Below are 16,951 nucleotides of genomic sequence, written 5' to 3' on the forward strand. Positions count from 1 at the left end.
GGGGTTCCGCGACAATCCTCTGTAGATGTAGAGCCGACAACTACCTGTCTCGCTTATCTGATACTTAATCTGTTATTTATCTTGTACTCTCAAATTTCGATCCATCGCCCCGTTGAGGATGACTTTTGCCAAGGCGCGAAGGGCGGAACGTTTTTGAGGTTGAAAAAAGTTTCCCGCGGCGGGAAACAAATATGTGAAGGATCCCCCGCTCATTTTCTTTGCCTTTGTTCTATTCTTTTCGTTTCTTTCTCTCCCTCATCTAAATCGTGGTACTCATCCTTGCGTCGATCGAATTTTGTCAGAGAGGGGAGAGGCTTGCGCTCATTGGCATATCGATCGAGTTCCCCACATATTACTCGGAAGTAGTTCACTCCATCAAGGTGTGGAGCCAATCCTTTATCGGAGCAAAACTCGCTGACTCAAAAAGATCCTCCTTCCCTCTATCACCAGGTCATCGAGTATCACACCGGCTCAATCTCCATTGGGCCCAGAAGCAACATTCCAGTACATCTCTCCTGTCTTCTTAAATCTGCAACATATAGCTTTCAAGCCTATCATGAAGACGAGTAGCCTGGTTTTGTCTATCGATCAAGGTATCTAGATAATCGACCTGCATGAAGACCGGTGTTCGGCTTCAGTGTTGCGTTTCACATATCCTCTGGTGGTCATTGTCGCTGGTCGCATCGTCAGATTGTCGCCAATGCTCCCTGGATACATGTGGCGTCACTGCTGTCGTTCTGAGATTATACGGTTGAACTTGATCTGGATAATTCCAGCGAAAGGACTCATGCCCGCTTCTTTGAGCTTCTAGCCCTTTCAATCGTATTTGAATACTAACTCAAGGGTAACAGCATGTCGTCTGAAATCGCGAATCCCTCGCTAGGGATGCACTCCGAAAAGGAGCCTTCGGGCATCCGTTCAGAGGAGCAACCAACTCCTTATCTTCACAAGAATGGTGAAAACCATAGCGAGAGCCCCAATGGCCGCGTTACCCCGTCCCGCGTGGGCATGTACCTTAGGAGGTTTGAGCAACAGCTCGTCGAGTATAACTTCGAGGCACGCGGGATCGAACGAGTGCATGAGGGTGAACGCATGAAAAAGCTCTCCTGGGTTTCCTACACCCAGGCGTTCCTGCTCTGGGTCTCGATCAATCTGGCAGCAAACAACATAACTCTGGGAATGTTGGGTCCTGTTGTTTATGGGCTCAGCTTCCTTGACTCGGCGCTGTGTGCTGTCCTGGGTGCATTGCTTGGTTCTGTGGTGTCGTCGTGGATGGCTACTCGAGGACCTATCTCTGGAATCCGCACCATGGTATGTGCTCATCTCGCTTAAGTGTTTTGCGCGATAAGCCAGCTTTCTCTGACAGTTATGCAGGCTTTCGGGCGTTATGCAATGGGGTGGTGGCCCAGCAAGATCGTAGTGATTTTGAACTTGATCCAGATGCTCGGGTATTGCCTCATTGACTGTGTAGTTGGCGGGCAAATCTTGTCTGCTGTCTCACCAAATGGGAATCTGTCAGTTGCCGTTGGTGAGTAACTTGTCATTTATTAATGCCTGTCCTTGAATTAACAAGTCGAAGGTATCGTGATTATAGCTCTTATAAGTTGGGTCGTTGCCACCTTTGGCATTGATGCCTTCCATTACTATGAGCGGTATGTAAAGCGTGAAAGAGTTAAACAGACAAAGACTGACCGTATCAAGCTACGCCTTCCTTCCTCAGTTGATCGTCATCTGCGTCTTGTTCGGCGTCTCCGCCACGAAGTATGACCTCTCAACGCCATCGGTGGGAGATGCTCGCACTATCATCGGGAACCGGTATGTTTCTGGAGTCCTAGTTTACCTGCGGCGAAAATATTTTGGCTCGAGTCTGACAGCCTCAGGCTATCGTTCTTTTCGATTTGCGTGAGTGCTGCCATCACCTATGCTCCTCTGGCGGCAGACTTTTTCGTCTACTATCCAGAAGGGACCTCCAAGTCGGCCATCTTCTCCCTATCCTTGTCTGGCCTGATGGTCTCGTTCACCCTGGCCTTCCTCGCCGGTATTGGGCTCGCCTCCGGTATACATTCCCACCTAGAATACAGCGCGGCATACGCAAAGGGTGCAGGCGCCCTCATCGTCGAAGGGTTCGGCCCTCTGCATGGATTCGGCAAGTTCTGCTCCGTAATTGTCGCCCTCGGACTGATCGCCAACACCGTTGCCCCTACATACTCTGCGGGTGTCGACTTCCAAATCCTCGGCCGGTACGCGGAAATGGTACCTCGCGCTATCTGGAACACCATTGGCGTGGTCATCTACATCGTCTGCGCCCTGGCGGGGCGGAGCCACCTATCCGAGATCTTCACCAACTTCCTCGCGCTTATGGGATATTGGGTCGCGATCTGGATCGCGATCATTCTCGAAGAGCGCTTCATCTTCCGCTTACGCAGTGGATACAACTGGTACGCCTGGAACGATCCGTCCAAGCTGCCTGTGGGCATTGCAGCCTTCATTGCATTCCTGGTCGGTTGGGCCGGTGCAGTCCTCTGCATGGCGCAGCTCTGGTACATCGGACCGCTTGCCAAGTTGGTCGGGGAAGCTGGCGCAGATGTAAGTGCTGTCTCTGTTCTTCATTCCAGTAAATCCTCTTCTGACTTGCTACAGATGGGCAACTATGTGGGATTCACATGGGCCGCCCTCGTTTACCCTCCCCTACGGTACATTGAACTTCGCTGGCTCAAACGGTGAGTCTGCCGGTGACTGGGTACTTGAGCTACGACAAAAGATTGCCACGGCCGAATAAATAGGCATGCACGACTATAGAAGAGTAAAGACCGGGGAGAAGGTCTCATCGTGGGAATGATATTGAAAAGTTCTTTGTTGGATTCTTAATGCATACACGTCTATTCCATAGCAATAATGCCACTGATGAGTTTCTGGATATGGATTGGATTGGTTCCGCCACTGAAATTTGTATGTTGCTGATGCCTAATTCACGTCAATCGCGCCATTATTGACTTGCATTTGTAGTCAAAGACCTAGCCACGAACGAAAGCACTTCCGGTTCCCGGGTACTCCCGCAGATCATGCCATACTCCATAATCCCTACTAGGCCATGTCATGCCATCCAGCCATGGTTGCATGTGTCACGTCCTTCTCAAATCTTACGTAGACTTGACGGGTTAACAAAGTCAGGGAAGACAATCTACAGTAAAGCAGTAGGGCAAAAAAGAAGGCAAAAATCGACGCAAAACAAAACACCAATCACACTCCGTTCAATCAACTTCGACTATATTCTACAAAAAAATTCACAGGGAGGGGTCAACAGTGAAGATACAACCGCCTTAGACGCGTGACAAATAAACAATCAAAAGGCCTGAGGTGGGAATACTAGCTATTTTGACGTTTGCTGTCTATCGTGCGTTCTTTTCTCCTAATTCTTTTCCATGGAGTAACAGGCCACATGACAATCGCACAATATTCGTAGCATGGAATATTTACCGGTACCAGTATTCAGGCTTGACGTAGTCGGCGAAAGTCTTGGGCTCCTCGTGAGGGGGGTGGTGGCTGTGATGCTCGTCTGCAGACAAATATGTAAGGATCCGGAAAACGACGGAAAGGGAAAATAGAAGGCGAGCAGAGATATGGGACATGTAAAGGGGACTTACGAGCATGGGGGTCCTCCTCAGGTCCAACATACTCCAGCTTGACGACATTACCACACTCGCCGCAGCGCTCAATGGGACGATCACGAGATACCTATGGTGAGAGAGATATGCCTTAGCCATCTGCGCAATTTGAGAGCACAAAGAAGCCGCGAAGCGTGCAATACTTACCGTCAGCCAGACGACTTGGTGAGAGTCTGCGGGGTATCCAGTGCAACCGGCGTACTGCTCGTCACCAGCGCTCTTGACAATGATGGGATTGTCAAGGGTTCCTAATCGCACAGGCTTCGTTAGCCTCGATTCAATCGCGCGACACGCTGCTCCCACAATTCAATTGATGGAAGGAGATCTGCATACCCTTTCTGGAAGCATCGAGGGGTCTCATGTCGAAGATGTCAATACCCTGCATCTTTCCGACAAGTTCTAGACGCTCAAGACCGGTGGCCTGCTCGACGTCCGTAGGGACGGTGCCGGGCTTAGCACCCGGAGCAATGAGGTCCTCTTCACCCTTGATATCTGCAAAGTAATCATAAAGTGTCAGCACAATGCTTTGCTCACAGTGGGTGTTATAGCCGACGGAAAGTCAACAAAATCCAGTATGACGAAAATGCAAGAATGAGACAGAGAACGAGTCCAGCGACACATTGCATAGCACAAATAGGTAGCTCTCGACAGATAAATGATTGGTATTTTCGAAATTCTGTAATGTTGCATGACAGGGGCCTGGACGGATCATCGTTATCACCAACCTTCAAAAGGAAGAATCTTGCCCTCCTTCTTCACCTCATACTTCTTGTTGCCTAAAACACGAAAAAGCCCAATGTTAGCCGGAGCACCATGCAGCATTGTCGACAAAGTGATTATCGATTGCCTTGTGCAGACTCAATTGGGCCACGCAAGGGACGATGGTGTCATAGAGGTGGTGCTGGCCATTCATTGGATTCACGTACAGCGGACGACCGAGGAGGAAAAAGGACGAGCAGCAATGGCTCTGACCGGGGCGCGCCTTGCAAGGGCGAAAGCTGTGCGTTGGAGGAACATTGTCCTGGACAATTGATAGTATCGCGGCTGGACGAGTGGAGGGAGGAGGGTTGGTGGAGAGGGAGTTTGGAGGTTCGAGGTGAGTTTGAAGCCGTTTCGGCCCGCAGACGACTGGAGCACCTGACTGACTGAGAGCCGCCCAAACCTCCCGAGTCGTGCGCTGCGACTTACTCAGCAGACCCGACTGATTGGCTGCGGAGCTTCTACGGTGCACTACAAATACCAGTATAGCATTCCTCCCCATTCCGGTAGTCATTCTAGGGCTTAGGGTAAATATAACTGCATCGCAGCATTGCAGCGCCTGGGGTCCAAAAGACTGTTCTAATCCCTATAATACAGATATATACACAATGTTGTATAATCATCTTCCCATAGCCAGCCATGGTTTTTCTTCATCCATCCGTCGCTTAAGGGGGAAAAAGAGAAATTCAAGAAGAAGAAGAAGAAGTAGGAAATCCCACGCATCTGACCATTCCCATCTTCGTGTAGCCGATATGATATCCATCAAAACATTCGTCACAGCTGAGACGCCTTTTCTCGACAAGCTGCTGGAGTAAAGCCATTGCCGACTTTCCCTGCGATTATTCGCCATCGATCATTCTCGTACTCTTGTATCGCACGCTGTAGTCGTTGAACCTACAAAATGCATCAGTTAGTACGTCAATGGTTCCTTGGATGTTGAATCTCATAAAGTAATGCTTACCATCTCATCCGTCCATGTCACATCCTTGGCCTTCAGCTTGGTACAGTATCGAACTTGCAGCGTGCCACTCGTTCGACCAGGAAAGAAATCGGCAATTTGCTTCCACGTCAGGTTCTTGTTCTCTTTCAATTCGACCAGTAAGGCGTCCTCCTCTTGCGTAAATTTAAGTTTTGGGCCTCGAGGCCTGGGAGCCGGATCAGGCATGCCTGGTTGGCCCACCACGCTTGGTGGACCAGAGGGAATAGGAGACGTTTCCACATTCATGCCATGCCGCTCTGCAGAGTGAAGCGAAGCCTGCGGGGGTAGACGATGGTGGTGGTGTTGTTGGGGCAGTGCCATCGACTCAGGCGGCCCGAATCCATGGCTCGACATCGGTTGATGATGGTGGTGGTGGTGGTGGTGATGTTGATTTTGTTGTTGTTGTTGCGGTTGCTGTTGCTGTTGATGGTGTGCTTGTTGCTGTGAAGAATCGCCTTGGACAGAAAAGAGCATCCCTGGGGATTGTGCCGTCTCTGTAGATGCCTGCGTGGAAAGCGCTGACAAGCGCGGGCGGACCCCATGGTCCCCGTAGTCACCCTCGCCTTCCGCCTCGGAATGTGGTCGCTTCTTGCCGCGTTGAACTGGTGGGATCTCGAAGGTGGCAGGGGTATACTGCATCGGAAGCTGTCTAGGGAGCATGTGCGCTGGTGTGAGAACAACGGACTGGGAAATGTCAGGATTTGCTGCTGAGAGAACGGTCGTGCTTGCATGATGTTGCTCGTATGCCGTGCTGCTTGGGGTCCCCTGCGGGAAAGGAGGGTTGGCTTCTTTATGACGTTGAAGATGCGAATGCTGCGTTTGGTAGGCGAGTGCGTTCTCATGCCCCTCCGGTTTAGCATGTTGGGCATAATCAAGAGCATAATCTCGGTACGGATCCGCCAGCGTCACAGACATACATCGGCTCTGCTAGGGCTCCGAAGCCCCGGCAGGCTATTCGATCTTTTCTTAAAAGCTTCGACACGAGATCTGACTGTATAGAAGATGATCGGAGCCTGGTTATTGCGACAAGTAGAAGGGGAATGCTTCGTTTATGTCGAAGATTGCGATGCGAACGTTAACTGATTCGAGGAGCTGCAACACGAGATGATTCCGCCATGCACAACGACAGAGAGACTCTCGAGTAACCAGTCCTACCCTTGGCTTCGCCAGTGATGTGGTGCGCTTTGATACGCGCTGATATGCGCTGACTGTCCCACTGGTCAATATGCTGGAATATATCCTGATGATGATGAGCCGGGGCCGCGAATAGAAGCGTGTGAAGCATCTCGAGTCGAGAAATGTCCAGGGGCAGGAAGGGCCATTTAGGCCTTCTGTATCTGATGAAGGTCCAGGCTATAGGTTGCTTGGGGTGAACTTGGCAAATTGAAACAGCTTCCTCTTACCAGGGTACGTTGGCCAGTTGGGTCTTTGAAATGGAATGTTTTAGACTCGGTCGTCAACGCACTGGATGCGATGGGTCAGCTTTACCGAATCGAGGCAACGGACAGGTCAGACACAGAGTCCGATTGGCATCAGGGGAGATTAGTGTGAAAATGGGATTTTTGAGGCGCTCCTTGTCGTTACTGAAGGTGCAAGGACACGGAGATAAAAGCAAGAGAAAAAGGAAATTACAAAGGCCGAGACAGGCTCAGATAAATCTCTCAATAAGGCGCGCACCCTGTTCGGTAATAGGGTGCAGCCTCTTAATGCCAGCCGACAACGCCTGACAGATTAATGGATGCGAAGACACGAGAAAAGTTCTAGAACGGAAAGGGTAATCGGATGGTAGTAGAGAAGAGGCGGAGTTCCATACATCGCAGAATCGGCACAAGAAAAGAAAATCGCCCATTCGACGGGTTTGCGGTTCCAGTCAAGCTTACCTGGCTTGCAGATGGGGCCTAAAGCATACAATGACGACTGCACTCCAACCAGGCAATTTAAAACTCTGAGAGGTTCTTTGCTCCGTGCTAGGCTGCCCGATTACTGCCAAAGTATGGCAGGTTCTGGGAAGGTTAAGAAGGCGAGAAGCAAACCGACAGCAACAACTAAGCCTGAAACACTGCGCTAGACAAAGAGAGTCTCACAGAGTCTCATATTTAGCTTCTTTGTCACCATGCATGTATGTCTACAGAATCAACAGGAGCGGAGACAGTCAAGCCCGCTTATACACCAAGGCTGGGCTAGGATAAACTAATGCTCATCTATTGGATACGAAAGAGGATGAGCAGGACGCTGGACGTCGGGTTAAGGGATTCACTCTAGATGCCGACATGCCGTAGACCAGTTAGGCTGAAATAGCCAAGGCCCCTGGTTGACCGTCGAGACAAGACGAGGCCGTACTTTGGGTGCCAGAAAATCCACTCAAATGACAGGCCAATAAATGAGAAAGGCGCTGAGCACATAGGAGCAACCGGCGAAACTCCCACGAGGTAAGAGGGGGGTGACAGAGTATCAGGACTACTAGCGCAAGGATGCTAGCTAGCTCATGGCTGGTGTTTGGTGGGCCGTGGCCCTGCTGGGCAGTTCCAGCCTAGTGTTCTGACTCGAGTATAAGAGAACGATCCTGGTCTATAAATCCTGTAGGTCTCAAAAAACAGGTGTGGGACCTCGGGGTAATGTCCACGAAATCAAGCTGCGAATGCCAGGCTCCGAATCTGTGATAGAGTAGAAGGTAATGCTGTCAAGCAGGAATGTAGCATCTCACGCAGGCTAGTGTTTGTGACCTGAAAATGTACCCACCCAAAGTTCCCTTTGTTTTATTTTTATCGACAGTTTCCCTGCTTCTCTTTGGATGGATTTTTCTTTTTCTTTTCTTCTTTTTTCTTTCCTTTTTCCTATTTCGCCGGAACTGTTGTCAGAAACTAACAACGGGATACCCGAGTTCCCTGCGGAATAAGGCCGAGACCGTCAAAAGATTGTCGAGTGAGCTTCCCCCGAGTTTATTTCACTGTGTCTCTCTTAGAAATCAGAAATATCACTTGGATGAGAAGGGTAAGCCCTCCCCGACTAACGGTCGGATTTCAATTGCCTAGTTTCCGAGATGGCTTGTGGTCCGTGTGCGTTCGTTGACTTGTGAGTTGTGACTCGTCGAGGGATGTCAACCGTCGTTCTCATCAACTTTATCTAAATCCGTCGAGATCGCCATCAGCCTGGTGTGTTTGACGGGCAATCTGTATGCGAAGTAAGGTAGACCCGTCAGTTGATTAGAATCTGTCATAGCGTACATTGGTGGACATGATTGCAGTCTTTCGGCATGCTTTGCGATCGATGATTTCCACCCGCATCTCACTACTGTAACACTGTTGGACCGCATGGATTTTGACTTTAGTTCTAGAGTCCTTGAGGCAATGGTGAAACAGATTTTCACTCTCGCAAAAGAAACCGCTAATGGTTGGCCAAGAAAACGAAAATTGAGGTTTCTTCGGTCCCCATGACTTAGAAAGTTGAGGCCTACACCGGAGCCAACCGGAAGGAATGACGTTAGTGTCTTCGAAAAGACTGAGCCAGAATGGAACAGCAGGAAGCTGGGAGGTTGGGAAATGGCTGAGTTGCTTCGTAACTAGCCTGCTGGGTAAAAAGATAGATAGACAGGAAGAGGTGGTTGTCAATGTCGACGTAGCGTGGGTCCTGTTGGTGGGATGATCTGAAGCCATCGTCAAACAATCAAACCATCTCCCAATTAAAGATGCTTCCAGCCCAGTCCAGTCTCGAGTGTGTCATAACTAGACTGCACCATCTAGTTTACCAATCCTTCTAAGCCCCGTATTAATTTAAAAAAAAAAAAAAAAAAAAAAAAAAAGGATACTAGTCTCTACTCTCTAGTCCATCTAGGGAACATAGTCGAACTGCTTATCAAGAATCAAGCAAACATCAAACTCAATAGAACGAATCAAGTCTCAGAGCAGCTCGACGATAGAATATTAATCAACCAACTGATCATTGTAATAACTACTGTACATACATACAAGGCCGCAGTATTCATTTCAAGTTGTGGTCTGCATCGCATAAAGATGATCGTTCCTTGCTTTTCTGGCCATGACTCAAATTATGTCGCCCTAAAAAAACAGATCAATGGAGGAAAGAAGCCACTTCGGTCATGCCTTAAGAGTAAAAATAATGTGAAACATTTCAAGAAGGGGAAAGCGCCTCGAGAACAGGGACAATAACACAAGATAGAGAGAAAGAAAACAAGGGAATCCCAACACCAGTACTTGCTTAAGCGAAATTATCGGAACGATCAACCCAAATGTCCTCGAGTTCAGCGAAGTTCTGGAAATGCAAAGGACGATGTTTGTCGTCATAGAATCTCAACGGTGTATCAATCTTGACATAGACAGGTCGCTTTTCGACGCTGCCGAAAGAACTTCCCATGAAGCTATAGTTCCACACATTATCTTCAGGGACCAGGAAATATCCACGTATCTTGTCGCTGAGCAGCAGTTGGCATTTCTGACCCATGCTGGTCGAGAACCCTTGTGGTTGGTCAGATGTGGTGTCTTTGTTCTCAGCTCCCCACTTGTAACCCTGGGGCGTCAGCCCCCACGCTGCAAGGGAAACAGATCCAGGGGTGAATGACACCGTCATCGTGACAGTCTTCTTATCCCACGAGGGGTGAGCATTCATCAACCGCGCATGCTGGGTCACATCCATAGCAGTCATGTAATGTGGCTCGTTGCCAGAGATCGTGTGGATGACACCGAGAGGCTCAAGCCCGTTCAGATACTCATGCTGTGGCAATTGTTGGGGCAACTGAACATCCCGAGTATTTCCAACCTGCGGAATCATGACGATGGTTCGAATCTCCTTCACTTGGTCGTTATCAGGAGGTGAGCTACCGTAGAGATACCCAGCAACCTGCACTCGAAGATCGGCAATAGTGATGAAGCGACGAAGGATGTTCTTGGGCATGATATAAGTGTACCCTTCCTCTGAAACATCATCTGATGAAATGTAGATATTATTGGCCCTCGTGCGAAGATTCGATGTCGCAATTGCCCGGGTACGCCATTCCGTCTTCGAGGCAAACGACTGCTGTTCGTATTGAGAAGTTGTCGTGACGATGATTTCTTCACCACGAACATTCTGCGTCTTCGTTGTGACCGCTGTGAGCTGCTTCGCTTCCTCCTGCTGCTTCTCAATTTCCGCGGCCTGCTGCCGCTGAAGTGAAGGCGCACTAATCTCCATACCAAGGATAATGTCTCGGACTTCACTGCTCGTCAAACTCTGCACGTTCACATTGTTCTTCTTTCCATAATCGTTCAGAATCAAGTCACGAAGTTGCACTTCAACCTTGATCCAATCCTCGTCCGATAGCGTAGGCCAGATATGATGCTCTTGTGTAATTACCGTCTTGTCAGGTCTCAAGATGATCTTGGCCTTGTCGATATTGACGTGCAGTGCTCGCAGAATAAGAATCAGTCGGGAGAAGGCGGTATACGGAGAGATGGACTTGAGCCATTCATCGTAGAGGTTGAAGAGAACCATTTGTGGTTCGGTTGCCCGCAGAATCATATCTGCCAGCTTCTCGACCTTCATCGCAGCCTGGAACGGCAACTGGAGCTCAGAGGCACGGATGGAGATGTTGGGGAAGTCGAGTAGATGGACCTCAAGGGGATCCAGAAGACCCTTTCGAGTGACAATGAGCTGCTTAGGCTGTTCTTCCACAGGCAGAGACCGAATGAGTGCTGCAACTTCTTCCGCTGTCTTCCACTTCGCCAATTGGCCAAGACGCTTCTGGCCAGCCCAAACACTAGTGTGAATAATCTTGAGGAACAATTGACCAGTCCGAGGGTTGAAGATGAAGATGGCACCGTTGATGGGTTTTGTAGTCAAGTTGCCTTCGAAGGTCTTGTGGATGGTGACACGGTAGACATTAGTATCGTCAATGAACAGTTGAATCTGGGGGCTGAACAATTCGGAGTAATTCTGAGAGTTGAGAAATTCCTGGTTGCTCTCAGACGCATACAACTGCAGACCCTTTCGAATACGCTCTCTTAGTACATACAAGGCAGGGTTTGCCTTCATGATCTTGGCCATGGCCTGCTGGATCAAAGTCTTCAAGCCAGGGAAGTACTGTCCGTATGCCGAATAGAGGTTGTATGCAAGATCAATACCGATCATGAGACCAGTGGCAGAAGGATAGATACTCATGCTATCGGTAGTGTAGTCGAGGTACTTGGCGCGGACATATCTCTCGATATCGTGAGAATCGTAATCGCCGTATCTCAACTGCACATCAAGCCAGAACTTGTTGGTAGTGGTCGGCTCGTAGACATCTTTGGTGTCGAACAAGATGGAAGGTCTAGTCACGTTCCACTTGTTTGTTGCGAAGAGCAGGATGTCTGCGCACGAACTGTTCATCTTGTAAGACTTACGTGGGTGGATGGTCTCCTTCTGGACAGCCTCGATGCCCAACTGCTCGAGTTCCTGATCAAACACCTGGCACAAGTCCATGACAACGGATTCGTGGATTTTCTGCCACAAGTGCGCACGGAAGATCTGAATCAAGGAAATCTTCAAAGTGGGAATCTTGCCGTGCAAGAAGATACCTGTAAGATCAAGCTGCACCTGGAAACCGACATAGACATTGGCACGGTTGATGGTTGGGGACCACCACAGGGTGAATCGACGGTTAGGAATTTGGTTCAAACCAGATCGCTGAGCATTTGTGAGCTTCTTAAACTTCATACTTTCTTCGAAGCCTGATGCTCGCTCCCAAAAGAGACCCTCCCAAGATGGAAAAGCAGTTGCCTTGAACAAGGTGTGCTCGAGAATAGTCTCAACACCACCAAGTGCTTGGATGACATCGGTGCGGTAGGCGTTCAAGTTCCAGAGTTTACCGTCATGACGTTGGCTTGTCCACCAGAATGGATTGCTTTTCATCAGCTGGTACTGCTTGAACTCAGCTCTGAGACGGAAACCTTTATCGAAGCTGAGTGTGCTTCGATCCTTTTGGAAAAGAGTGTTGATACGAGGGAGACCACGATCCCAGCTATCTTCCAAGTCCTCCAAAGTCAGACGGCGATTCTGCTGCTGAGCTTCCATCCGCTTCTGAGAGTATTCCATCCAGACTCGCTGAGAGTCGATGAACTCAGCCTCCCATGGGATGATGTATCGGAAGATATTAGGAATGAGGGTTTCCTCGTCATGTGACATACCCGCTCGGAAGTGAGTAATGCCGGTATCCGTCTGCTTCGACCACCGCTTGTCGCTGGCGGGAATCAAAATATGAGAACCCGAAATCATGCCCAGACCTCCCAATTCCTTTGGCGTGTAGAAGACCGCAGGAGGGAAACGCGAGGGCATCTTCGAGTTCAGACCAATCTTAACGCGAGTCTGAATCTTGGTCTCACATTTGACAATCGTGTCCAAGAGATTGACGGTGGAGACAGCAGCTTCACGATAGTATGTAAAGAGAGCGATAAGAGCGGTGTTCCACTTATTGGCGATCTTGGTGAAAGTGGTTGAACCTGAGGACATGAGGATTTGCCGGATTCGGTTGTTGAATTTCTGAATGTCCTCCTCTGTTACTTGCAAGAAAGCATGGGCTGTGCGCTCCTTGGTGGTGTTGTCTACCAGAGACCACACACTGTCCTTGACCGAGAACTCCTCATTCTGATTGCGAATCTTTGGGAGAATACGGACCTCAAATCCACACATGGAGAACAGCAGGTTCGGGTTGTCCTTACTGTACACGCTAGCAAAGGTATCATCCCATTCAATTGTCGTAATTGACCGTGGCAGACGGTTCTTCAAGTCCCAGAATGCAGCGCGACCGAGATTAACATCGTGTCGCATCAGACGCATACGGCAATCACGCGGCCAGCACTTCTTGTTCTTATACCCAATGACATTCTCAAAATTAGGGTCAGGATTCTCCGTAAGGAAGCGCTGAATAAGATCCCTGGACTCGTCCGCGGTGAATCTGAAGAAGACCCAGATCTTGTCAACGTAGCGAGTGTACAAACGAATGGGATGTCTTGACTCTGTGGCACGGTCTCTGAATTGCAAGAAGTCGTTGGGACTCTGCGGCGGACCTGCCATCTCGCTGGCTCTTTGCAATCCAAGGAGCAGCAGGTCAATCATAAGACCATAATACTGGAAGACGAAACCGGAGAACTGCAGACCCCTGATCAATCCGTAGCTGTTGGTATGGTTCATATCCTTGTAGCTCAGCTGCACATTGTTCTTCGAAGTAATGTAGTCAGCCAAGTTGTGATCCATGATCAAACGTAGCAAACGATTCAAGAGAGTAAGATCAATCTTCTCATAGACCTTGGACAACTCCGTTTCAATCATGACATTCGTCTCGCCATCGGCAGTTTCCCAGACGTTGGATAAATTATTGATTCCCTGGGCCCACTTGTAGGTCAGCAGTGGAGGGACTTCAGAATCCGAGGGTTTGATCCAAGCTGGGAAGAGGTGGCGCTGCTCTGCCTGATACCAAAGGTACTGGTCCAGGTAGGCGTCCGTGATCTTCTCGATCGGCTCGACATCATAGACAGGGTTGATGTTGTTGTAATTGTCGTTCATATCGATTCCAACTTCCTTGAATGCTCTCTGCGTGAGCAGGAACCTCTTGATTCGGGCCAACGTGGTTCCAGGAGAGTCGTATGCCTGTTCAATGAGAGCAAGTTCTTCTCGCTGACTCTGGTTCAGTCTACCCTTTACAGAGTAGGCCTCGCGGAGGCGTTCGAGAGCAAGAATAAGAATCTTGGTGTCATGCTTGTAAGAGACACTCGGGAACGGAATGGGTGAGAACTTGCGAGACTCGAGCCAGTGCACCATGGTAGTGTAAATCGCCACCGCTTCTTCCGAAGATACATAAGGACCATCCTTTAAGTAGTTGTGCTGTCTCTCCTGTTCAGCCTTGAGCCAAAGTCGAGTCAGTCGACCAAGATTCTTCTTGGCAACAGTCTTATCCACGGTGGCACCGCGGCGAATACGTTCACGATTGTAGTGCGCGACAGATATCCACCAATCGGCCTTGCTCTTCACATATCGCAAGATAATATTCTCGATCGGTGCTGGAAGCCCCGGCACCTTCCAGGGAATATTACTCTTCCAGCATCGCCAAGCTTCAGACAGATGTTGCAAAACTGTGTTCACTTTGTTCTGTTTAATACCTTCAGGCATCATATCCATCAGATCCGCCATGACGGAGGCTCGCAGTTCAAGGTCGAAGTGCGACTCGACACGCTGCTTGGTGACGGTCTTGGCAACGCCCTTGCTATGACGACCCTCAAACTGACGAGAAAGCAAGTTTCCAAGCCATCTCTCAAGAAGAGGAATGATACCGCGCATGAAGAACAGCCAAACGCGCCAAGCAGGGGCCCAAAAACCGCAACCAGGACCTTTACCCACAGGGCCAGAATTGAACCGGTAGTAGATCAAATGCTTCAGGTCCTTGCAGGAACGAATTTGATGCATCAACTTGTACTTGTAACGGTACATACCGGTCAACTGTCCAACATGGTTGAAAGCGTACAGAATGCCATCGGCCAATTGAAAAGCATCGATGTTACCCAGACGATATTGAACTTGCGCATCGACAATTAACTTTGTAAGGCGCAGAATCTCACGCATCAAGTGGAAAGCGTTACCGAAGCGGGACTTCTTTCGCTCCTTAGTGGTCAGTGTCTTAACTGGCTTCAAATTGAAGTTGTAGTCGAGATGCAGATAGGTCAGGTTCTTTCGGTGAATCAAGAGGTTGAGCATATTAAAACCCTGGCGGCAAACCTGGAGACCAGCTTCAACCCAGTCGATCGTCGTCTGCTGGAAGAACTTGGTAGATTTCAGAGTCTTCATCAGATTTTGCTTGTTCTGGGCCTTAGGCTTCTTCTTGTGCAACTCATTGAGCACATACGTCTTGAGAAGCTTCTGGTACGATACTCGGACCTTCACGGGCTGGCCCTGGGGGCAATGCTCCAGGTACCACTGCTTGACGAGTGGCACGTCCTGCGCGCGCACCATCTTCCCTGATCTCTTATTGAACGGATGAGGAGCCCACCACAGGGCGATCGCTGAGGCAGTATCAGGTGTGTACAGTTCCTCGTCGGCGAAGAAGGGCTCCACCTCCGGTGGGAGTTCAAAAAGATCGTCCTCGTTGTTCCCGGGTCCAAAGATCTCATCCTCATGGCTGACCGTAATGTTCTTGGGGGCGACAGAGCGCGACGAAATTGGATTGATGACAGGGTCGAAGTAGAAAGCAGGAAGGTTAGGGTCATCGGTTCGGACGTAAACGACTTGAGGATGAGAATACCAGGAAACTTTCACGCTTCTCGGCAGGGTGTTATATAAGAAAGGGAAAGCGACTCTGTACTCCGTCCGGATGGGTGCTCGGAAGATGATGCGATCGATCGCGTTAAATTCACTGAAATCCTCGTCATTGGGGTCGATGTCCTTGTACAAAGGCTCAAAGCGTGGGCCACCGGGGATGGCAACATTCAAGGCCTTTGCCGTAAGGAAACTGTTGAGATCAAACATGTGAAAGTAATTCTGGTCGACCACATCACTGAGCAACTGATGACTTAACCGATAGAGGGTTGCCATCTGTGGAAGAGTCAAATTCCAGCTCTTGTAACTTGGTCCATTGACATGAGGGGTATCAAGTAGCGGGCGGTGATCGTAGAACCACTCATACACGGGGGCATCTTCGGATTCGTCGAGCTCCATCTGGACCGGCTCCAAGGGCTCGACGTCTTCAATGTTCTCCGACCATGATAGGGGAGGTTCCTCGTCATCGAAAGGGGGAAAGCGCATCCGCTTGAAATGTCTGCGGTCGCTCTTCTCTCGCCGCATACACACCCACATTGTAGCCCACTGAGCATGGAAGACCGGTTCGATGACCCTCGGGGTCTCGTTCACGAGCGTAAGGCAGCCATTCACATGGTACAGCACCTTGACCTCACGAGCCGATTCCCAAGGCATGGGCATGTTTTCCAGCAGCTTCAGGACGGCGTGAGGCATGAACTTCAGCGCGCCGAGATAGCTGCGCTTCTCGTTGCTGAACTTCTTCTGTGATACGTCGCCAATATCTCGGACGATCTTCCGCAAGTGCTCTGGAGGCATGTCCGCCTTCTGTGTCTCAACAAAGCCGCCTTTCCTCTTCTCTCCAAAACGATTGCGCTGCGTCCGCAGCCATTCGTTCTTCTTCTGAGCAAACTTTGCGACATTCGGATCCGCTGGGGGCTGGTATCCTGGCGGCGGCGGCGCCAAAGGCATGGAAGGAGGGGCTGCTGCACCCCATCCGGGGGGAGGGGGAGGAGGCAACGACGCCATGGTGATGGCGATTAATGAATGAAAGACGCTTTCGACCTAGCCGACTCTGATAATGGAGCAAAGTCGCGTCAAACCACGTCGGGAAAAATCATCAAACTCGAGACGAAAGCACTGGCGGGACTTCACAAAAGTGATGATTATGAAGATATATTCGCGTCGAAAGGATGAAATGATAGCCCCGAAGAGAAAATCCCAACTCCCGAACGATCCCCTTCTCACAACGGGTGATGGAAGACACTGTTCTGGCTCTTTCTTGGTAATGGGCAAG

At 49.8% G+C, this 16,951-nt stretch overlaps 4 protein-coding genes across 4 annotated transcripts; 1 reads left to right on the plus strand and 3 right to left on the minus strand.

The window, feature by feature from the left end:
- Positions 1-852: 852 nt before the first annotated feature.
- Positions 853-2,724, plus strand: Aud_000419 (purine-cytosine permease family protein; the record flags this gene model as incomplete). Its single annotated transcript, XM_043285932.1, has 6 exons — positions 853-1,311; positions 1,375-1,528; positions 1,595-1,652; positions 1,702-1,815; positions 1,881-2,586; positions 2,641-2,724. 6 exons carry the CDS (start codon positions 853-855, stop codon positions 2,722-2,724), a joined length of 1,575 nt encoding a protein of 524 aa, XP_043141867.1.
- A 749-nt stretch (positions 2,725-3,473) lies between these two features.
- Positions 3,474-4,682, minus strand: cox5b (cytochrome c oxidase subunit IV; the record flags this gene model as incomplete). The annotated part of the gene is made up of 6 exons (XM_043285933.1): positions 3,474-3,556; positions 3,645-3,735; positions 3,813-3,913; positions 3,999-4,157; positions 4,391-4,441; positions 4,592-4,682. The coding sequence occupies 6 exons, from the start codon at positions 4,680-4,682 to the stop codon at positions 3,474-3,476; spliced, it is 576 nt and encodes a 191-aa protein (XP_043141868.1).
- Positions 4,683-5,198: 516 nt separating this feature from the next.
- On the minus strand, positions 5,199-6,318 carry Aud_000421 (SANT/Myb-like DNA-binding domain-containing protein; the record flags this gene model as incomplete). Its single annotated transcript, XM_043285934.1, has 2 exons — positions 5,199-5,318; positions 5,386-6,318. The coding sequence occupies 2 exons, from the start codon at positions 6,316-6,318 to the stop codon at positions 5,199-5,201; spliced, it is 1,053 nt and encodes a 350-aa protein (XP_043141869.1).
- Positions 6,319-9,618: 3,300 nt separating this feature from the next.
- prp8 (U4/U6-U5 snRNP complex subunit PRP8) lies at positions 9,619-16,683 on the minus strand (the record flags this gene model as incomplete). Its single annotated transcript, XM_043285935.1, has 1 exon — positions 9,619-16,683. The coding sequence occupies one exon, from the start codon at positions 16,681-16,683 to the stop codon at positions 9,619-9,621; it is 7,065 nt and encodes a 2,354-aa protein (XP_043141870.1).
- Between the last annotated feature and the right edge of the window lie 268 nt (positions 16,684-16,951).

The sequence above is a fragment of the Aspergillus udagawae genome, assembly GCF_001078395.1.
Source record: "Aspergillus udagawae IFM 46973 DNA, scaffold_1, whole genome shotgun sequence".
Lineage (NCBI taxonomy): Eukaryota > Fungi > Ascomycota > Eurotiomycetes > Eurotiales > Aspergillaceae > Aspergillus > Aspergillus udagawae.